This window comes from Budorcas taxicolor, chromosome 19 (genome assembly GCF_023091745.1).
Source record: "Budorcas taxicolor isolate Tak-1 chromosome 19, Takin1.1, whole genome shotgun sequence".
Taxonomy (NCBI): domain Eukaryota; kingdom Metazoa; phylum Chordata; class Mammalia; order Artiodactyla; family Bovidae; genus Budorcas; species Budorcas taxicolor.
The window spans coordinates 53328452-53351082 of NC_068928.1; the positions used below are offsets into that span (position 1 = coordinate 53328452).

At 46.2% G+C, this 22631-nt stretch overlaps 1 protein-coding gene and 1 pseudogene across 1 annotated transcript; both read right to left on the reverse strand.

Moving 5' to 3' along the window:
- Positions 1-414: 414 nt before the first annotated feature.
- AFMID (arylformamidase) lies at positions 415-22456 on the reverse strand. The gene is made up of 11 exons (XM_052657543.1): positions 22394-22456; positions 20489-20579; positions 8668-8772; positions 8538-8586; positions 7013-7098; positions 6845-6917; positions 6560-6657; positions 6186-6264; positions 5936-6077; positions 5616-5720; positions 415-1500 (listed from the first exon to the last, which is right to left on the reverse strand). The coding sequence occupies exons 1-11, from the start codon at positions 22451-22453 to the stop codon at positions 1465-1467; spliced, it is 924 nt and encodes a 307-aa protein (XP_052513503.1). The 5' UTR covers positions 22454-22456; the 3' UTR covers positions 415-1464.
- On the reverse strand, positions 11150-11676 carry LOC128064669 (60S ribosomal protein L10-like; annotated as a pseudogene).
- Positions 22457-22631: the final 175 nt, after the last annotated feature.

The window sequence follows — 22631 nt, forward strand, 5'->3', positions numbered from 1 at the left end:
TTTGGGACTGACACTTTGGCCAGGTTAGCCCTGGTGGCTGAGTGGTAAAGAATCTGCCTGCCAATGCAGGAGACATGGGCTTGATCCCTGATCCAGGAAGATCCCACGTGACGTGGAAAAGCTAAGCCCGTGCACCATAGCCATCGAGCCTGTGCTCTGGAGCCCGGGAGCCACAGCTACTGAGCTCATAGTACAAGGAATAATCATGTACCCTTTACTCGGATACTGTTTACATTTTGCCGATGTGTATTATCATTCTCACTCTCTTCTTTTCTCTCTCTGTAACACACACACACATAACACACTCATATACACACATATGTATATATTTTTTAATCTGAGCCATTTATTGAGATTTTCTTGAGGCATGGCTGATTTACAATATTATATACATTAACTTTCATGTATACAAACATAGTCATTTACAATTTTTAAACATTATACTCCATATATAGTTGTTATACCGCCTATTTTCCCTGTGCTGTGCAACAAATCCTTGTAGCTTATTTGGGTTTCTATTTTATTTATTTACTTACTTTTGGCTCTGCTGGGTCTTCACGGCAGTGCGGGCCTTTCTCTAGTGGTGGAAAGCAGGGGCTACTCTCCAGCGGTGGCATGAGGGCCTCTCACTGCAGGGGCCTCTCCTGTGGAGCGCAGGCTACGCTGTGCAGGCTTCAGTAGCTGCGGCACATGCGCTCAGTAGCTGTGGCTCCCGGGCTCCCCAGCACAGGCTCGATGGCTGTGGCGCACGGGCTTAGCTTTTCCACAGCGTGTGGGATCTTCCTGGATCAGGGATCAAGCCCATGTCTCCTGCATTGGCAGGCAGATTCTTTACCACTCAGCCACCAGGGCTAATCTGGCCAAAGTGTCAGTCCCAAAGATAACATCCCAGGGCTTTCTGGGATGAAGCCAGACGTCAGGTGGAGCCCAAGACCGAGCAGACGTGAAAAAGTGGAGCAAAAAAAAAAAAGGGGACAGGGACTTCCCTTAACCACTGGGCAGTCCAGTGGCTAAGACTCCACACTCCCAGTGCGGAGGCTTTTGTGATTCAATCCCTGGTCTGGGGACTGAGATCCCACATGCTGTGTGGTTTGGCAAAACAAAAACAAAAAAAGGAGCAAAAACTGGTTCAGAGAGCTCTTTCTCTTCATGTTGGTTGCAAGTTGTCATTTCTGCTTCACCTTCTAAGCCAGAGGGGTGGCTCTGGGCGACACACATGGACCTGGGCCAGACCTTCCCTGGAGCCCACTTGATCCAGGCGGAAGGAGGGCCATGGAGATTTGTACTCAGGTTCAGAGCAGCTTGAAGAATGGATTCTGGCGGTGGGGGTGGGGGGGGTGGGGCGAGTGAACAGAGGCACTCCTGGGCTTGGGTAGAGCTGAGGCCAGCGGGAGAGGGAAGCAGTGGGGGTCCCGGAGAAGCTTCCCGGTCGGGATACATGCTGGCGGTGGCAGGGTTCAGGTGTCATCGGGACTCCTGGAAGATCGTTTTCAAAATAATCTGCAGCAGGAAGGAAAAAATACAATAGCTCTGGAGTTGGAGAGGCTCTTGGGAGGATCTCTCGGGAAGGAATTTGATTAAAGAAACAGGCTGCCTTTGCGGTCACAGAAATGTAACTTAACTGAGCTCCTTTCCATCTCTCATTTGAAATGTTTCCATGAACCAAACATACACCTCCCTCCGGCTTGCTGCCTGTTTCTGTATGAACCATGAGATAACAATGGCTTGACGTTTTTAAACGGCTGGGGAAAAGAATCGAAACAAGGATATTTTTTGTGACATGTAAAAATTACAGAACACTCGTATTTCTGCATCCATAAATAGTTTTATTGGAGCATGTGTGTGCTAAGTCGCTTCAGTTGTGTCTGACTCTTTGCGGCCCCGTGGACTGGAGCCCGCCAGGCTCCTCCATGGGATTCTCCAGTCAAGAATACTAGAGCGGGTTGGCATTTCCTCCTCCAGGGGATCTTCCCAACCCGGGGATCCAACCTGGATCTCCTATGTCTCCTGCATTGGCAGGCAGATTCCCTACCACTGAGCCACCAGGGAAGCCCACGAGGCAGCTTTTGGGTAGCAACGGCAAGAGTTGGGTAGTTTTGTCAGAGACCATATGGCTTCCCAAATCTAAAATATTTACTAGGTTTTTTAAAAACAGATGTCATTTATGGCTAAGGTGGCTCAGTGTTAAAGAACCCGCCTACCAATGCAGGTGATACGTGTTGGATCCCTGGGTTTGGAAGATCCCCTGGTCAGACCCAACCAAGCACATATGTGTACACATTTATGAATGCTTGTTTTTTCCCCTCAGTTAAAAGAGTAATACAAGAGATGTGTCCCTGGTGGTCCAGTGGCTCAGACTCCATGCTTCCAATGTAGGGAGCATGGTGTTTGATCTCTGGCTGGGGAACTAAGATTCCACATGCTACATAGCATGGCCAAATAAATAAATTAAATTAAACAAGGAGTATTGATTTTAAAAAGTAACACATGTTCACAGTAGAAAATATGGAAATGGATTTTTTATTTTTTAAAGCACTTGCGATACCACTGGTAAATGCTTTTTTTTCAGATGCATATACATCATGCCTCTAATATCATAAAACTAGGGAGATGCTAGGTTAGTTATTTTTTGTGTTTTCGCTCTAACTTTTGAATCAATTTAACATATCCTAAGAAGTTTTCAAAAACTTCAATCTATTACCTGATTATATCAGAATTTAACCTCATTAGATATTTAGGTTGTTTCCAAGTTTTGAACATTAATAAAGCTGTAGAGACTATCTTTCAGTGTTTCTCTGATTATCCTGAAAACAAATTCCAAGCATCAGAATTACTGGGTCAGCAGACTTGCATCCGTTTTGCCAAGCTGTACCCTAGAAACATCAAGTCGACATGTTTCCACCAGAAGGACCAAGGAAGCCTCCCCCACTTCACCACATTCTCATCAGCACTGGACATAATTATACTAGAGCATTTCCATCGAGGGGTGGGAGAGGACTCGTTTTCAGTCACATTTTTATGATCCATGTGAAGTGAAAGTGAAAGCCGCTCAGTCGTGTCCAACTCTTTGCAACCCCATGGACTATACAGTCCATGGAATTCTCCAGGCTAGAATACTGGAGTGGGTAGCCTTTCCCTTCTCCAGGGGATCTTTCCAACCCAGGGATTGAACCCAGGTCTCCCGCTTTGCAGGTGGATTCTTTACCAGCTGAGCCACAAGGGAAGCCCAATGATCAATAGTTCATTTTAATCTTCCACCATGTCTACTGGCTATCTATATTTATTTTTTAATTATCACTAATTCTTTGTCCATTTTTTCTATTTATTTCTGTTCTTAAAGAGGAATAAGACCTGCTCTTATTACACATAATAAGAAGTACAGACTACTATATGTAAAATAAATAAGCTACAAGGTTATATTGCACACTGCATGGAATACAGCCAATATTTTATAACTTTCAATGGAGAATAAGCTATATAAAAATATTGCATCACTATGTTACACATACTATTGCAAGTCACCTAATTTCAGTTAAAAAAAGAAAAAGAACCATTTTATTGATTTGAAGGACTTCCCTGGTGGCTCAGTGGTAAAGAATCCACCTGCTAATGCAGGAAACATGGGTTCAATCCCTGGGTAGGGAAGATCTCCTGGAGAAGGAAAATGGCCACCCACTTCAATATCTTTGCCTGGGAAATCCCACGGACAGAGAAGCCTGGTGGGCTACAGTTTAAGGGGTTGCAAAAGAGCTGGACATGACTTGGCGACTCAACAGCAACTGATTTGAAAGTGCTCTTTGTGTGGTAAAGATAATAACTATGATAATTAAAACTGAATGCTATATGGTGTTCTCTGGCAGTCCAGTGGTTAGGACTCTGGACTTTCACTTTGGAGGGCCAGGGTTCAATCACTGGTTGGGGAACTAAGATCCCAAAGCAGCCAAACCAAACAAAACAAAACCAAAAATCTGAATGCTATAAAAGTCCTATCATGGTGGCAGCTAATCAGGGCTGGAGAGAGGGGGAACTGGAGGAAGGTGGTGAAAGGTACAAACTTTCAGTTATAAGATAAATTATAAGATAAATAAGCACTAGGGATATGATGCACAATGTGATAAATTTAATTAACACTGCTGTATGCTATATATGAAAGTTGTTAACAGAATAAATCCTAAGAATTCTCATTACAAAGGAACATTTTTCTTTTTCTTTTCTTTTGTATCTATGAGATGGTAGATGTTCACGAAAACTATAATGGTTCATTTCATGATGTTTGTAAGTCAAATCATTATGCTGTAACCTTAAACTTATACAGCTCTGTATGTCAATTTTAACTCAATAAAACCGGAGGGAAAAAGTAAATATTAAAAAAAAAGTAAAGCTAATCAGGTACCCACTTTCTGAGAAAAAGAAAAGAGAAAGTAGCAACTGTATATTTTCTGGCATGGAAAATATTTTCCCCAATCTAGCCTTTGACTTTTTAAAATAATTTTTAAAATTGACGTGTAGGTGATTTACAATGTTTCAGGTATATAGCAAAGGGATTAAGTTATATATATATATTCTTTTTCAAGTTCTTTTCCATTATAGATTATTACAAAACACTGAATATAGTTCCCTCTGCTACACAGTAGTAGGTCCTTGCTGTTTATTTTGCATGTCTGTTAATTCCAAATTCCTAATTTATCCCCCTCCTTCCCTTTTGGTAACTGTAAGTTTGCTTTCTTGTCTGTGAGTTATTTTGGTCTTGTAAATAAATTCACCTGTATTGTTTTTTAAGATTCCACATATAAGTGAAATCATATGATATGTGTCTTTGACCTCACTTAGTATAATAATCTCTGGGTCCATTTAGATTGCTGCAAAAGGCATTTTATCATTCTTTTTATGGCTGAGTAAAATTCCAGTGTTTGTGTGTTTTTGTATAAAACACATCTTCTTTATCCATTCATCTATGAGTGGACATTTAAGCTATTATAAATAGTGCTGCTATGAACACTGGGATGCATATATCTTTTCGAATTAGAGTTTTGACTTTTCTGGACAAAACAAAAACTCCAGTCCTGGACATAAATCAGGAGCGGAATTGTTGCATTGCTGGATCATATGGTAACTCTAATTTTAGTTTTTTAAGGAAACTCCATGTGGTTCTCCATAGTGGCTGCACCAATTTACATTCCATCAACAGTGTAGAAGGGTTCCTTTTTATCCTTAGACTTTTTTATTATTATCCTTACACTTTTAAAAGGGTTCACCACATTAAATTTGTACTAAACATTCATGTGGTCAAATCCATCCAACCTATCCCCATGGAGCTGGCCTTGTGTCTGTGCTTACACACAAGCAGGCTAATACTTCTCATACCTGCCTGGCCCCATGAAGATCCCATTGGTGTGCCCAGGACCAGCCTCTGCAGATCACCTGGGGCTGTTTCAGAGGGAGGTGAAGTTCAGGAAGCAAGAGTGGCCCTCCATCCTTATTGTCAGGTCCCCTGGATGCCAGGATGCCAAAGAACCAGCAAGGGGACTCCCTGAACCCTCTGCCTGCCCACCCTGACTCACGTGTAAGGGCTATGCCAAGACACATTCTGTCCACAGTGAAGGGATGCACCCTACCTGGGTGAGCACGTAGTCTTCCTGGGTTAGGTTCCAAAGGATTTCAAAGTGGTCCATATCGTGGAGCTCTTCAAAGGAGGCTTTCCACCCTCCGTGGCACAACGTCTGTGTAAGAAAAATGAGGGAAGAGGAAACATGAGGCCAGTTGGCGGGGAGGGCAGTGGAGGTGGAGAAGGGCTCTCGCACCTGCTTACCAGGTGCTCACTAAGTATTTGTTGAAGAAATGACTGGTATCATAGGGTCCATTTGGGTGAAACAAACAGGAATATAATAAGACTGGACAACCCTCAACCGAGCCAAAAGAGGGGTGCTTGGGGTACCTGATAAAACTCCCTGGACTGTCGGTGGAATTCAGGGCTGTCATGTTGGCCCACAGTCACCAGGATGCGGCAGGCTGGATGGCTGGGCTGGGTGGGGGCCGTCTCCAGGTGCCACAGTGGGCTGTTCCTCTGAGCATCCTCCCTGGGGTGGGGTAGGTGTGGTCAGGACAGAGGAAAGCCTTTGCTGCAGCCCTGTCCGTCCTCACTGGCTGCAGGCCAGCTGAGGGGGATGAGGGGACAAGTGACTTACAGGGTTGGGAGGAGGGGGGCATTCTCAGAGGTGTGCATGATGGGCTCCAGGTCGTAGACCCCACTCAGCAGGAAGAAGCCTGTGAAGGTAAAGAACAGTCACTGAGCCAGGCTGCAGATGGGGCCAAGGCCCCACCCAGACTGAGCCTCTTGTAAGGACTGGATGGAGCAAGATGGGCCCAGCCTGCCTTCAGGGCCAGAGGGGCAAGACAAGGGAAGGGGCAGAGAAGAAGCAAAGCAGGCCCTGCTCCCTGGGCCCAAAGCCCCCAGGTCAAGCCGCTCACAGCTGTTGAGATTTCAAGCAACTGGTATAGACCCTCAGGCCCATCAGGGCAGGGTGAAGGCTGCCTAGTCAGACTCATTCCCCGGGGAAACCTTTGAGGTTGGGCGTGACTCCATGCTTGGTCCAGTCGGCCAGGAGCATCATGGCAGCGAGGTGGGCCCCAGCAGAGTGTCCACACAGGTAAATCCCCCTTCAGTGGGTCAGAGCAGAGAGCAGGGTTTGCTTTCAGTGTAATCAAAGCAACAGGCCAGCACATCAAGAGGTCCCCATTTGCCTTCTGCTCAAAGCCAGAGGGGATGGCTGGGCTGCATCCAAGGAGGTGAATCCACTGTCTTCCCACCCAGTCTGACCAAAGGAAAATTTGCAGTGATACCCACTGGTTGCCTGGATACTGCTTCTGGACAAACACGATGCTCTGGGTCACCTGGTCTACCATCTGGTCCAGGGTGCCTGTGCAGAAGGCAGGAGCTGTGTCAGGCTCCATCAGGGGCTCTCTCCCCTCCAAATCCCAATGGCCCTTGTACCTGCAAGACCACCCTCATTACCTTTGGGGGCAATGTCATAAGCCACCATCACCACGGCCACTCCCTGTGCTGTCAGTGGGTTGACCATGAAGGCTGATGTGTCTTTACTGCAGAAAGAGACAAAGACATAACAACTGGAGGCCACTTGGCCACTAGACTGCTTCAGTGTCTGGTCCACCCAGAGCCCTGCCCCTCTCTGACCCAGGGCGGTAAGGGAAGAAGTGAGGCTCTGTCCTTACCACATCACATGCTAGCTGTGGCATCCTAGAGACTATATTTAACCTCTAAGCCTGGTTTCTTCCTCTGTAAAATCGAGATAATTATGTTCTTTCTCTTTGGAGGCTGTTTTTGAGAATTGAAGGAGATCAGACATGTAAGGAGCTTCACAAGGCAAAGGGTAAAAATGCAATAAATTGGAGCATTAAAATGCTGTGGTTGAAGGGCAGTAGATCCTATAACTGGAGAAAGAAATGGCAACCCACTCCAGTGTTCTTGCCTGGAGAATCCCAGGGACGGGGGAGCCTGGTGGGCTGCCGTCTATGGGGTCACACAGAGTCGGACATGACTGAAGTGACTTAGCATGAGATCCTACAATAAGCAACTCCTTAGTATGATCCTAGGGAACCACAGTGTCCGTGAAAGTCTCAAATACCCCTCTGCTTATCTTAGGGTACCCACTGGGGCCAATCCCAGTTTGCCTGGGACTCTCTCTTTGTTTTACTGCTAAAGGCCTCAACCCCTGGGAAACCACTCAGTTCTGAGCAAAATGGGATGGTTAGTCACTGTGGTTTTCCATGATTGGAGAGTAGAGTGAACATGCTTTTCTCTGAATATAGTGGGTTCAACAGTGTCCTTCCTCAAAAGATACGTCTAAATCCTAAACCCTTGTACCTGTAAATGTGACCTGATTTGCAATAGGGTCTATGCAGATATGGGCTTCCCGGGTGGTTCAGTGGGTAAAGACTCCACCTGCAATGAAGGAGACTCAGGAGATGTGGGTTCAATCCCTGGGTCAGGAAGATCCCCTGGGGAAGGGCATGGCATCCCACTTCAGTATTCTTGCCTGGAGAACCCCATGAACAGAGGAGCCTGGTAGGCTACAGTCCACAGGGTCACAAAGAATCAGACACGACTGAAGCGACTGAGCACACGCTAGGCAGACATACTTAAGAATCTTGAGATGGGATCATCCTGGATTTAGGATGGGCCCTAAACCCAGTAACTGGTGATGTTGTAACAGAAATGAGAGGAAGGATGGAGATGCAGACACACAAAGACCCTGTGCAGGTGAAAACTCAGTTTGAAGTGACGCAGCCACAAGGTGAGAAAAGCTTGGAGCCCCCAGAAGCTGGAGCCTTTGGAGGGAGCGCGGCCCTGCCCACACCTTGATTTCAGACTTCTGGCCTCCAGAACTGTGAGAGAAGACATTTCTGTCCCAGGAAGCCCCCGCATTTGTAGTAAGTTGTTGCAGCAGTCCCAGGAAAGGAAGAGGCCAGGCAAAGACGAATCTCCCCTTTCCTCCATTCATCCACATCCCCTGACTCACCTTCCGCTCTGCCAGTATCCTCCGTGAAAAAACACCAGGAAAGGCATAGCTGTAGGACAAAACAAAGGGCGTGTGGGCCAAGCCAGGGCTCCCAGCTGAGATCCGAGGGCAACCACCAGCTCCCGGTTACCTTCAGATACTGCCTCGGGAAGGTAGATGTCCAATTTTTCTCCTTCGCCGGCTCCGTAGGGAACATCGAGCAGGCTTCTCCTGGTGGCCCGGGCCCTCTTGGTGACTGTCTCCGGAAATGGACAAGTCACTGTCAGTACAACCTCAGGCAGCAGCACATTCTATTATTATTTTGCTGAAAGCCCCTTTGGGTTGACCAGTTGGCTCCAGCGGTCAGTGTTTCCCCAAGTCCATATGGTAATTGGGCCTGGGGTCTGAAGCATTCCCCCAGATGCGTAGTTAAAAAGACATCAGACTGACCCATCTGAGTGGAGGCAGTACCATCTTTGATGTCTGTCTCTGGTGAGCTGGCAGTTGACCGGCACCATTTCTACCTCGACTCTATTACATGTTTATTATGGGTGCTACCCTTGGCTACATGCTCCTGGAAGGATAAACTTGTCCAAGTATTTGAAAAAATAATCTTCTAGAAACTAAGATATAAAATCACTTGAAACAGAGAATACAACACTATGACTATATAATCGAGTGCCATGATGGCAGAGGTCAGAGTGATGTGAAAACTGGCTTAGGACTGGGGTTGAGAGAAAGGAGGAAAGGGACTGTATATAAATTAAATATCAAAGCTGAAGGCGTAGAGGCAGGAGTAAAACAGAGCAGGACTCTATGGTCCTTGTGCCCCATGTCATCTGCCTGCCTTTTGTCTGTGGAACATTAGCCAAAGAATAAGTTTAATCAGAGAAGTGAGAAAATGCAGAAACGAAGGAAAACAGTCAAAGAAGACCCAATAATAATAACAATGTCATAAAACACAGGCAAGGACTTTTAGTTCCTTCTCAAGGGCTATAGATTATATTCGGAGCCATATCCTGTGAGCTGTCTTATAGATAAAGCCCCCACCATGTGGAAAAAGTTAACCACAGGATGACCAGACTATAGCCCACAACGCAATCTGCCACAATTGTGAGAACTGGCCCCAGAGAAATGAAACAAACCGACTGTGGAACTGAAGATTAATTGTACCTAAAACAGTCAAGATGATGCTGGTCAGACCACTGGTGACCAATTTCAAGATGACTGTCAGAGCTGACTGTGCTCTTTCTCCCTCCGTCTATAAAAGCTCAGGGGGCAAGTCAGCATTTGAACAGGTGTCTGCCTTGCCCTCGCCTGCTGAGTTGCTGGCATCCAAAATAAAGCAAATTTTCATTTCCACCAACCTGGCCTCTTTATTGGCTTTTGAGAGGCAAGCAGCCAGCTGGGCCCCACTTTCAGGAAGAGGAAGGGACTCTCTATGTTCATGGACTTTCAGTGTCCCCCAAAGGCCCCACTTTCATCACTGAAACCCAGGCAGCTCAGCTCCCGCCACCTTTGGGCACTGGGGAGTGTAAACTGGTAAGTTCTTCCTGTGGGGCAACTTGGAAATATGTACCAAAGCCCAAGAAAACCATATTCCTTGATGCATAAGACCTTATCCATCCATTATTATAAGGAAGTAATCAGAAATATTTTTAAAGATTTGCTTTAAAGATGCTCACACTAATGCTATTTATGACACTGAAACATTTTAGACACAGCCCAAGGGACTCACAACAGAAAACTGGCCAAATACCTTATGGTATAGCCCCTTTCTCTCCTTTATTTTTGACCCCAGCATTCATCCATCCTTCATGTATTTTTATTTACTGTTACCCTCACAAGACCATAAGCTCTGTGACAACAAGGGCTTTGCTTTGCCCACCTCTGTACAACAGAACCTGCTACATCAAACCCACTTAAAAGAAAATTGTGTAGGGAATTCCTGGCAGTCCAATGGTTAGGACTCTGTGCTTTCACTGCCGACAGCTCGCGTTCAATCCCTGGTCTGGAACTAAGATCCCACAAGTTATGCAATGAATAAATATTTCAATACACAGTGTTGGGTCAACTGAATGGGAAAAAAAAGCCTTTTTTGATCCCTATCTCATACCATATCAGATCAGTTCCAGATGGACTGTAGCTTTAAATATAAGAGCAAAGACAATAAACCTTTTATTTTTATGGTGCTTTTTAGTGATATGTTTTTAAATATTTATTTTTATTTGTTTATTTGGCATCGCACTTATGATAATGATTTGAAATGTATTTTTCAAAAATATTTTTTATTTGTTTTATTTTTGTCTGTGCTGGGCCTTCATTGCTGCACACAGGCTTTCTCTAGATGCGGCAGGGATCTCTAGATCCTTCACCGTGGTGCATGGGTCATGGCTTCTCTTGTTGCAGACCACAGGCTCTAGACGCAAGAGCTTCAGCAGTTTTGGTGTGTGGCCTACGTAGTTTTGGTCCTTGGGCTTAGTTGCTTCGTGGCATGTGGGATGTTCCAGGACCAGGGATCGAACCGGTGTCCCCGGCATTGCAAGGTGGATCCTTTTTTTCGTTTGTTTGCTTTGACACGAAAGTAGGGTTTATTGGTGCACATGAGTAAAGAAGAGACAGCGCCAAGCCTCTCATGAGTGCAGGGCCCACCATTTGTCCAAGGGAACAGGATCAGGGATGTCTTTGACCCCACAAAGCCATCTGGCATGAACTGTTACTCTGCTTCCATGTTTTCAAATTTATCCAAATTAAACTTGGCAAATTCCCACTTCTGGTGGCCAGGGAACTTGAACTTGGCCCTGTGCAGGGCCTCAGTCACGTGCTCCTTGTTCTGCAGCTTGGTGAGGATGGACACATCTTGTTGATGCCGATGACATGGAAGGGGTGGCACCCCACTTGGATGTGAAAACCATCTTTGCCCTGTTTTCACCATGGACTTGTTGGCACAAACCCGGGCAGCCTCCAGGGCTTTGGAGGAGAGTTGCTCACACTCGTCTGACACCGTGTGGGCACAGAGTGGGAACCCATCCACTTTTGCCTTCTTCTGTTCCAGGTCAAAGATGCAGATCTTAGCATCCGGGACACCTTGGCAGAAGTCAGACTTTGGGTTCAGTTTGTTCTGACAATACCAGTAACACCGGGTGGGGCGGCAACCCATGGTGAGACTAAGATCTTAAATGGGGTGCCGATGGGAAAGAGCGAGGCGGATTCTTAATCACTGGACCACCAGGGAAGCCCTAACTTGAACTATCTTTTAAGAATGTCACCATATTTTGTAAACTGTGTTGAAGAGTTGACGGGCAGGTACCTGTGAAAGTTATGAGCTATCTGAGCATTAAGTGAGATGCCATTACTTTTTCTTTTGAAGAAACAATCCAATTATAAAAAAATACAACAGCCATTTCCATGAAATACCCCTGACAAGGTGACTGTCATTATTAATATGGATATGGAATCTCTCTTCTAAATCCAAATGGCAGCGTATGAAATGCATTTCTCCCTGTTTCACTTAATATTTCTTGGAGAGCTTTCCTAATCAGTACATAGACAGCTTCCTCATTCTTTTCTTTCTTTTTTAATAAATAGTTAACTTGCTATTCCGTCCTATGGCTGCACCTTAATTTATTTAACCGGTCGTGCCAGTTTTTAGGCCAAAGCAAACCTCACCAGATCATCAGGAAAGTCTCTTGGTTCCCTCTCTGTTTGTCCTGAATCCTGAATTTTCTCCCTGCCCCCACTGAGACCACCCTGGATCCCCCTTCCCTCTCCCCCGTTTTCACCAGGGCTCCCTGCAGCCCTGCAGGTGTGAGCCAGGTATAACCTGCATCACATCCCATTGATCTGAGGTTCCTGTCAGTTGCTGGGGCTGCCCTAACAAAATGTCATACATACACCCAGGGGCTTCGACAACAAGACATGTATTTCTCGAAGTTCTGGACCCTGGAAGGGAGGATCAAGGTGCCGGCAGGGGAGGTGTCTGGTGAGGGTCCTCCCTGGGATGGCAGAGGGCTTTCTGGCTGGGGGCTCCCATGGCCTCTTTGGGTTTGGGAGCAGCTCTCCCTCTCTCTAGGGAGACGAACCCTCTGTGTCTCTTCAAACAATCCTACTGGATCAGGACTCCATCCTTCCGACCTCATTTAACTTTTTTCTTCCTTAGAGGACCCCCTCTCTAAACACAGCCCCACTAGGAGCTAGGACTTCAACGAGTGAGCTTTTTAATAATAATTATTATTATTTTTAAAATATTTATTAGTTATTTGGCTGCATCAGGTCTCAGTTCCAGCACTCAGGCTTAGATGCTCCTCGGCACATGGGACCTTAGTTCTCCAACCAGGGAGAGAACCTGCGTCGCCTGTATTGGAAGGCAGATTCTTAACCACTGGACCACCAGGGAAATCCCAAGTAATTATTCTAATGGAAGACAGTTTTTTGTCCTTTTCTTTTCTTTGGCTGTGCTGTGTGGCATATCTTAGTTCCCCAACCAGGAGTTGAACCCATGCCCCTTCAGTGGAAGCTTGGAGTCGTAACCACTGGACCTCCAGGGAAGTCCCTTCAACACATGAATTTTTCAGTCCATGACAGCCCCACACTCCCTCCCAAAAGCCCCAGAGCTCCCCTGCTCACCTTCCCTGAGAGGTCTGCCAACCACCTTCCCTCCAGGTGTGAAAGTGTTTGTTCTGGACAAGCTCCTCATACCGCAGGCTCAGCAAAGGGGAGCGATTTAATTAACACAAGAGTTCTGGAAGTACACGTGGACCCAGGAGATTTATGTTGTGCCAAAACGAAGAAAAAGATAATGAAACGTATGCTCTAAGTTGAAGAGCAATTAAAACCAAGCAGCTGTCAAGATTCGTTGTCACGCATTAAAAAAAGTCTCTCTCTGCTATTAAAAAACCCAACTGAGCCTGACAGAGAAACTGCCTCTCTCCAGGAGGTGGCGTGATGGGCTGATGGCAGGCAACTGGGTGCAGGGACAGAGACTAGGGTGACTCACTGTCTCCTCCCAGGGCCTGAATACTGCCAGCCCTCCAGGCGCTGCATCTACAGGTCGGGACACAGCGGGGCTTCAACAAGGCGCTCCAGGATAAGCCCAATTACAAACTTCCTTTTTTGAGAAAGCAAAAATTCATTTTCTATTGCTCACAGTCCAAAGTGTCACAGGACAGACAGAAACTGCAGGTCTCCAGACCCACTGAGCACTGTGTGAGAGCAATTAGGAGAGGCAGGGGTCAGAATCCCTAAAGACTAATGCAGGCGTGGGGCGGGGAGACCCATCAGATGGTGTCAGAAAGCTGAAGATCAAGGGTTTATCAGGTGCTGTGGGAGCAATTTAAGAAGCGGTTAGGGTCCACCAGCCTTCTTCTTCTTCTTCTTTTTTTTTTTTTAAGTTATGCTCTATTTTTATTTATTTATTTTCTGTACACTCTTTTTTTTTTTTTTGGCCTGGTCACACAGTATGTGAGATCTTAGTTCCCCGACCAGGGATTGAACCTGCGCCCCCTGCGGTGGAAGCATGGTGCCTTAACCACACGACCATCAGGGAAGTCCCGTCATCTAGCTTCAGAACTATTCCCTCTGTCTTTTAATTCACTTAGAAAACAAATATTTATATAAGCATCGATCTTGTGCCCATTTTGGAATTTTGCAGTGATAAAATAGGAAAAAAAATATCCCAATCATGTGTGGCTTACCCCTTAAAGAGGGGGACAAGCAGTTATAAATGTTAGGTAGCAACACGTTCTATAAAAATGAGCCAGATCTGAAAAGACTACACACTGTGTGATTCCAACTATTCTGGGAGAAGTAAAACAATGGAAACAGTGAAAAGATCAGTGGCTTCTGGGGGCTGGGGTGCGTGGGAGGGAGGGATGAATAGTCGAATACAGGATTTTGAAGTCTGTCTGTGAACACAAATAGGGAGGGAATATCTGGCAGGACCAGTGGACAAGCTGGAGAAGCTCTGGGAGGTTGTGGGGTAGGGGGGTTTCTGGGGTTCAGTCATGTTTAGTTCAAAGTCAGAGAAAATGCAACTTTCCTTCTGATTCTCCACATGTGGGATCTTAGTTCCTCAACCAGGGATCAAACTGAGGCCCCTGCAGTGGAAGCCTGTGATCTTAACCACTGGACTGCCAAAGAAGTCCCAACCATTTTAAAGTGAACAAGTCAAAATTGATGGTGTTATTAAAAAGAAAAAAGTGAACGATTCAGTGGCACTTAGCACATTCACAGCGTTTTGCAACCATCACCTCTATCTAGTTCCTAAACATTTTTTTTCAGGGGTTCCCTGGTGGCTCACTGGTAAAAGAATCTGCGAGCTCAATCCCTGGGTCCAGAAGATTCCCTGGGGAAGAAAATGGCAGCCCTCTCCAGTATTCTTGCCTGAGAAATCCTACGGACAGAGGAGCCTGGTGGACTACAGTCCACGGGGTCGCAAAGAGTCAGACATGACTTAGCGACTAAACAGCAACAAAACATTTTTTTTTTCATCTCAGAAGAATACCCATTAAGCAGCCCCTATAATCACAGCTTTGTGTCTCTACAGATTACCCTGTTCTGGATGCTTCGCATAAATGGAATCGTATATGTAAATAATGATCATACATATAAATGTGACCTTTTGTGCCTGGCTTCTTTCAGTGAGCACTGTGTTTCAGGGTCCATCATGTTCTAGTATGTATCAGTAGTTCATTCCTTTCTTGTGCCCAAAATAATTCCATTGCATGGACATATCACACTTTGTTTATCCTTTTATCTGTGGATGAATCTGGACTTTTCCCACTTTCTGGCAATTGTGAATAACGCTGCTATGAACATGTGTGTACATGTATTTGAGTACTTATTTTCAATTATTTGGGGTTAGAGTTTTTAAACTGAACTACTGTTGACATTACATTAGTTTCAGGTGTAGGACACAGAGATTCCACATTTTATAGATTATAGTCCATTTAAAGTTATTACAAAATAATGGCTATATTTCCCTCTGCTATACAACAATATATCCTTGTTTCTTATCTACTTTACACATAGTATTTTCTATCTCTTCTAGAAAGAATTTTTAACACTGTTCTACTATCAAAAAAAAAAAAAAAAATTGCAGGGAGCTACCTTCTGGTCCATTGGTTAGGACCTGTAGATTTCACCTCCATGGCCCTGAGTTCAATTCTTGGTCAGGTAACTAAGATCCTGCAAGCCTTGCAGTTCAGCCAAAAAAAAAAACAAACCCCACAAAAACCCCACAACAAACCAGGATTGCACACTATTAATACAGAACGCTTTCTTCCAGGAGAAAGTAAAAAGAGACTAGAAGAAACCGCATTACAATGTGAACAATGGGTGGCAGAATTATTGATGGTTTTATTTTCCAAAATCCTTTTCAGTAAGCAAATGCTCCTTTTGTAATCAGAAAACAATTGTTGCCTAAAAATGGCCAGCCTCAGTGCAGGGCGGGGCTATTACAATATGGTCTGTGAACACTGGGTGCCTCATAGTGCTTGCTACGGGTCCATGACGAACTAAGTAAAAAGCTGTCTGCAAACATTTATATAATAATATATGCAGTTGGCAGAATGGCTGTTTCTATTGAAATTAGGGCTAAGAAATTTGGGCTTTCAAACAACTTGTACGTGAATGTTCACTTTTCACAATCGCCAAAAGGGGGAAATAGCCCAAATGTCCATCAGCGGATGAATGGATAAACAAAACGTGGTCCATCCACACGACGGAAAATTATTCGTCCATAAATAGGAATGAAGCCCGGGCAGGCTATAACAAGGACGGACCTCCAAAACCTTGTGCTAAGCGAAAGCGGCCAGACACAAAAGATCACATCTTGTAGGATTCCATTTATGGGAAACATCCAGAATAGGAAAATCCACAGAGATAGAAAGCAATCATTTGTTGTCAGGGCCTGCCTAACGGGTAGGGAGGTGTCCTTTCAGGGTGATGAAAAATGTTTTGGAACCAGACAGAGGAAATGGTGGTACAACAACGTGAATGTACTGAACACTGCTGACTTGTACACTGTAAAATGGTTAAAATGGTACATTTTAAGTTATGTGTATCCTATCACAGTTAAACAAAAATGGGCCTGTATTTTGTGTGCCTTTGTCTTTTTCCTTTGGTTTTATCTGGTGGAAAGGAAAAAGAGCCAACTCAGCCTTAAAAGGCAGGAGGATCCCTCGGAGAGGCGGTCAGTCGCAGAAGCTGTCAATCACGAGGCCCCACCCACATCGCTGGTGATTGGCTCTCCTAAGGCGAGGCGTGGCTTGAGGGACAGGGAGTTTGGAAATGTGCCCCCAGCCTGGTTACACACGCACCTTATTTAGTTCCTTGTGCAATGTATTTTTGAGATTAGTTTCTTGTACAATGAGAAACGCGGGGCTGGAAGAAGCACAAGCTGGAATCAAGATTGCCGGGAGAAATAGCAATAACCTCAGATATGAAGATGACACCACCCTTATGGCACAAAGTGAAGAGGAACTAAAAATCCTCCTGATGAAAGTGAAAGAGTGAAAAAGTTGGCTTAAAGTTCAACATTTAGAAAACTAAGATCATGGCATCTGGTCCCATCACTTCATGGGAAACAGACGAGGAAACAGTGGAAACAGTGGCAGACTTTATTTTTGGGGGCTCCAAAATCACTGCAGATGGTGACTGCAGCCATGAAATTAAAAGACGCTTACTCCTTGGAAGAAAAGTTATGACCAACCTAGATAGCATATTCAAAAGCAGAGACATTACTTTGCCAACAAAGGTCCGTCTAGTCAAGGCTATGGTCTTTGCTGTGGTCATGTATGGATGTGAGAGTTGGACTGTGAAGAAAGTTGAGCACCGAAGAATTGATGCTTTTGAACTGTGGTGTTGGAGAAGACTCTTGAGAGTCCCTTGGACTGCAAGGAGATCCAATCAGTCCATTCTAAAGGAGATCAGTCCTGGGTGTTCTTTGGAAGGACTGATGCTGAAGCTGAAACTCCAATACTTTGGCCACCTGATGCGAAGAGCTGACTCATTGGAAAAGACTCTGATGCTGGGAGAGATTGGGGGCAGGAGGAGAGGGGGACGACAGAGGATGAGATGGCTGGATGGCATCACCGACTCGATGGACCTTAGTGTGCGTGAACTCCAGGAGTTGGTGATGGACAGGGAGGCCTGGCGTGCTGCAGTCCATGGGGTTGCAAAGAGTCGACACGACTGAGCAACTGAACTGAACTGAACTGAAATTTACTGCTATGCTCACTGCTTCCACTTCTGTAAAGTGGCCTGCTGATTGATGCTCACCACCTCTGCGTCTGTGAACTGGCCTGCTTACCGCTTCAACCAAACTGCATAGGCTGGAAAGTCACTAGGACCCAGAAGCCCACGCCATATAAAAGATATCCAGAACAAAGCCCGGGAGCTCAGACCCTGGAGGCGACTCTGCTGAGCCCGCACCGGTGCTGAATAAACCCCACTGTTCCGCATCTCCCAGTGCCGCTAATCTCTTTCCGTCGCCACAGCTTTTAAAACATTTTTACTGAGAGTCTTACTAAACAAATTTAATAGCTACTGGTAGAGGACACAGTTCTTCCAACTTCCCTCTGCCCGTGTTCACCTAGCCTGGGAGAGGCCAGCGGAGAATAAACATGACCTACTCATTGGAAGAGAACAGTGCCCACTGCAAGTTACTGGTGGAAGATATTAGGATGGAGTAGATCAAAAGAAAAACAATCTCCTTCTTCCTGGTGCAAAAAAGGAAAAGAGAGTTTACCTCCCTCCCTTTTCTTGGAGAATTTATTTTTAGGAGACATCATCATAAATCCTGTCTCTACCCCTTTGGGAATGCATGTAAATATTTTTTAAAGCTAAATGAGTCTCTTGCCAGTTTTACAACTTAGGAATGTTTTTCTCAAAGACCTGGGAGCTCTTTGGGTTTTTATTGATTTGGACCATTTTTAAATTTTTTATTGAACTTTTTACAATACTGTTTTTTGACTGTGAGGCATGTGGGCTCCCTGACCAGGGATCAAACATGCACCCCCTGAATTGGAGGATGAAGTCTTAACCATCGGACTGCCAGGGAAGTCCTTGGGAGCTATCTCTTTGAAATGTATTATCAGCAAGATAATCCATGGGAGGGCAGGACCCTAATTTCAATACCCATCCAGCTACAAGTTGCAAAGCCATTTTTTTGTCATAAAGCTATGGGGATTTTTTGTTTTCCTCTGGATAATGACAATTTGCAAACTCAGATGGCCGGCCTAATGACTAGGTAGATTTAGGAGGGACTAGGGTAGCAGATGGGCTTCCCACCTGCAATGTGGGAGACCTGGGTTCCATCCCTGGGTTGGGAAGATCCCCTGGAGGAGGGCATGGCAACCTACTCCAGTATTCTTGCCTGGGAAATCCCACGGATAGAGGAGCCTGGTGGGCTACAGTCCACAGAGTCGCAAAGAGTCAGCTACTGAACAACGACAACAATGTGTTAGTGCCTTTGGGAGGTAATTAGGTGTAGCTGAGGTCATGAGGATGGAGCCCTTGTGGTGGGATTAGTGGCCTTATAAGAAGAAGAAAGGTGAGCATTTCCTTCTCTTCTTTCTGCCATGTGAGGATGCAGGGGGAAGAGGTCTATCTGCAAGCCAAGAAGAGACCTTCACCAGGGGACCAAATGAGCTGGCACCTTGACCTTGGACTTCTCAGCCTCCAGCACTGGGAGAAAGAGATTCCTATAGTTTAAGCCACCCAGCCCGTGGCATTTTGTTATGCAACCTGAGCTGACCGATACAAAGACAGATAATATGTAAATGCAGTATTTTTTAAAATCAAAATTTATGCCAAAGAAGTCGATGATGAACAAAATGTCAACATTTCCAACAGAGACAGGCTCCACCCCTTGCATGCACGGCTCTTCTCACTCCCCTGGCCTGAATGCCCCATCATCACACTCATCTTCTTCACCAATGCAATGGGGCAGATGCACGGGGGGCACCTCTAGGCCAGCTGGAGCACCGAAAACAGGAAGGAAGGTGAGATGTGAACGTAAAGCTGTCCACAGGGCTTCTCAGGAGGGATGGCTAAACACAGTCTCCGAGGGCTTACTTTGGAGTCTCAGAGTCTCTTCTTAGCCCTTGCTTCTTATGAGAGACTCCCTTTCTCTAAAGGGTCAGCTCTTTTTTTCCCTCAAGACAATCATGGTAGACAAACAGGTTTGCTACCTGCTCACATAGGTGTCACTGCGCACTCAAATAAATACTGAGTCTATAGAGACATATTTGGTGCAGAGCTAGGCATGGTAGGGAACTCTGAAGAGCCCAGGATACAGCTCCAGCTCTATCAGGAGAGGGAAGGTGCTGAAATGTGCTGGAATAAATCCCCACTAGCCTGTCCCTCCAGCTGGGTTATCTCGGTGTAGAGAACATCAATCCTGGGAGCTCCATCTGGCCTCCTGGAACAAAGTGCATTTGCCAACCTCCAACTTTCCGACTTGCAGGAGAGGCTGGCTGCTTCCTCACCCACACATTCTCTGTGGAACCTGCCTGCTCGACCCAGCTCAAAAGGTGGCAGCACACACTCTGGAGACCCAGGACTGGGATGGGAATCAACCTTGAGACTTCACTAGCTTACAGATTCCCAAGCCCTGATTTCATAAAAATAAAAAATAAAAAGCTTCTTTGATTTGGTAAATAGCAACAACATTCCACTTTCAGCAGCTGAGTGGGCCACTGTAGCCTTAAGGCCTGGGCATAGTTGGCTGGTTGGCTTGTTGGCACAGATGGCTGGTTGGCTGATCAGGCAGGGATGTGGAGCACAGTCTCTGAGCCTCCCTCCCCCTGGCAGTCCTGCAGCCAGGGCTTCCAAGCAGATGAGATGCCTGGACTTTGGGAACTGTCTGGAGAGGCTGGGGCTATGAGGCTCCTCCTCCCTGCCCCAGCATCTTGAACCACTGCCACATGCTAAAGTCCACCCAAAGCGGCCACAGAGAGGTTCCCCAGTACCTTCGTTTCCTATCTGTGAATAGGTCCTCATGGCCTCCTCTGCTCCCAGTCGGACGACCCATCTGCTGGGGGAGTACTGGTTATCCAGCTCCTACGGGACACAGACACAAGGTTCCGTAAGACCTCTGACCTCCATGCAGACCCTGCCTGCGCCCCTCCACGTGCCTGGATGCTCCTCTCTGCCTGGAGTGGCCCCTTCCCTGATATCTCTCATAGATGCCCTCAGCTTCTTTCAAGCTCCTCCAGCCTCCAGCCTGCCCCACTCTCTCCCCATTAATTAACTAGATGTTTCAGATACAACAGAAACAAGATTGCAAGTGCTGTCAGACACTTGCAGGGAGGGCAGTGGCCTTGCTTTTAACCAGAGGAACAGCCTTAAAGGGAAATGAGGACCCATTAAGGTGCCCCAGTGAATGCCGCCATGGGCACCACTTCTACAGCAGCTAAGATCACAGGAAGCCAGATTGCTGGGGTGGTCACTGCAGAGAAAGTGACGTGAAGCTGATCTTCCCTGACAGGACATAAATCTGACCAAAGGTCACAGCACCATCAGTGGCCCAGAGGTGAAGAGAAAGGAATCAAAGGTCAGATGATTGGAAATGTTGACCAGCCTCAATTACTGAAACACAGAGGAAGGGGGGCTGGAAGGTAGAGGGTCTTGGATGTCAAGCTAAGACGTTCAGACTTAATCAGAAAGTAATAAGGAACAAGGTTTTGGAGAAAGCACTCAGACACACAACAACAACCACAAAACAAAAAATGGGCCAAGGCTGGACTGGGAAATTTGAAGACAGGGTGGCCTCATGGAAAGGTCTTAGGCTCTCTAGTCAGATGTGCTGAGTGCCATCCAAACTCCAACACTTGCAGGCTCTTTTACCCTGGGCCACTTTCTTACAGTCAGTTCAGTCATCTGTATAATGAGCAAAACAACAGTACTTCACTTCATGTACATATCCTATAGCTTTCAGCCCGGTTGGGCTGCACTCCTGGTGAGGCTGAAAGCTATAAGGCATGTACATGAAGTAAAGCTAACCACTCAGATATGGGTTTCCTCCTCGTCCCACTGAACAGAGCTCTTGGCCAGTGGTGTTTTGATCTGTACCATCCGTGCCCATAGGATGTTTGCAGCCATACCTGGCACACTCTGTGATTGCTATCATCATCTTTATTGCTATTATTTACTTATAAGAATGGTAATGCAATGGGTTCTGAGCGTGCTCTCATATTGTAGGGGTTTGTGTGAGAAAGAAAAGACGAGAGAGACTGAGAGACACACACGCACACACACAGAGGATGGAATTTCTTGGGGGCAGTATCCACAACTGTCATCACATTCTTAGATGTGTCCACGATCTGAGAAAGAACTGCTGCTTAAAACGCAGGAAAACTAGTCAGGAAATTATAATTGAATGATAACCATAAGGATTGCTTTGCATATGTGGTTTCTTTCTTTTCTAATGGAGGAGAGAGAAAGAGTGGCTTTATTTCCTTGCCAGGCAAAGGGGGAACACAGTAGGGAGCGCCTCAAGAACTGCACCCCACACATGGGGTTTCTAACCCTCACGACCATCCTGCAGGAATACCAGCCTTTCTGCTTCCTTCAGGTCTGGCACATTCTCTGCACATTGCATAACCTCAGATTAAGGTTAGGAACTTCGGCCCCAACCTCCTCTGTGTTTATAAATATTAACATAGCCAGGGCTTCCATATTCTACCCTTAAAATCAGGCTAGCAAAAGCCTGTCTGTGGAGAGAAGTAAAATAAATCACAGTGCTAAAGCTTTGGGGACCTGCTACGCAGTACCAACAGCCCCCACAGGAATGATTCTAAACTTCTCTCTCAACTCTCATGTAATGTCTGAGCTACACTCCTCAAGCCCAGCCTCTCTCCCTGTGATTCTCCTACCTCTTTAGACATCCTCTTCCAGGGAGCCTCGTGCCTGTGATTTCCGCCTGAAACGTCCATCCCCGCTTTGTACCAACAGACGCGTAGGCGCGCGCGCGCGCCCCCGCCTTTTTATAGCAGGTGGGCAGGGCTCCGACCAGGCCCCGCCCCTGATGAGCTACGCCCACCTCTCTGGTGACAGACCAGGCCCCACCCCGGAGGAGCTACGCGCCCACCTCTCCGGGGACAGAGCCTGGTA

Bases quoted from the DNA above. Each gene is read 5' to 3' on its own strand.
- AFMID (XM_052657543.1), bottom strand. From the start codon at position 22,453: ATGGACGTTTCAGGCGGAAATCACAGGCACGAGGCTCCCTGGAAGAGG. The intron at 6,265-6,559 runs GTTTCCCCGGGG...TTACCTTCACAG, and splicing joins AGTCACGCCCAACCTCAAAG to GCTTCTTCCTGCTGAGTGGG. The intron at 1,501-5,615 runs GTAGGGTGCATC...TTCCTGCTGCAG, and splicing joins AAGACTACGTGCTCACCCAG to ATTATTTTGAAAACGATCTT.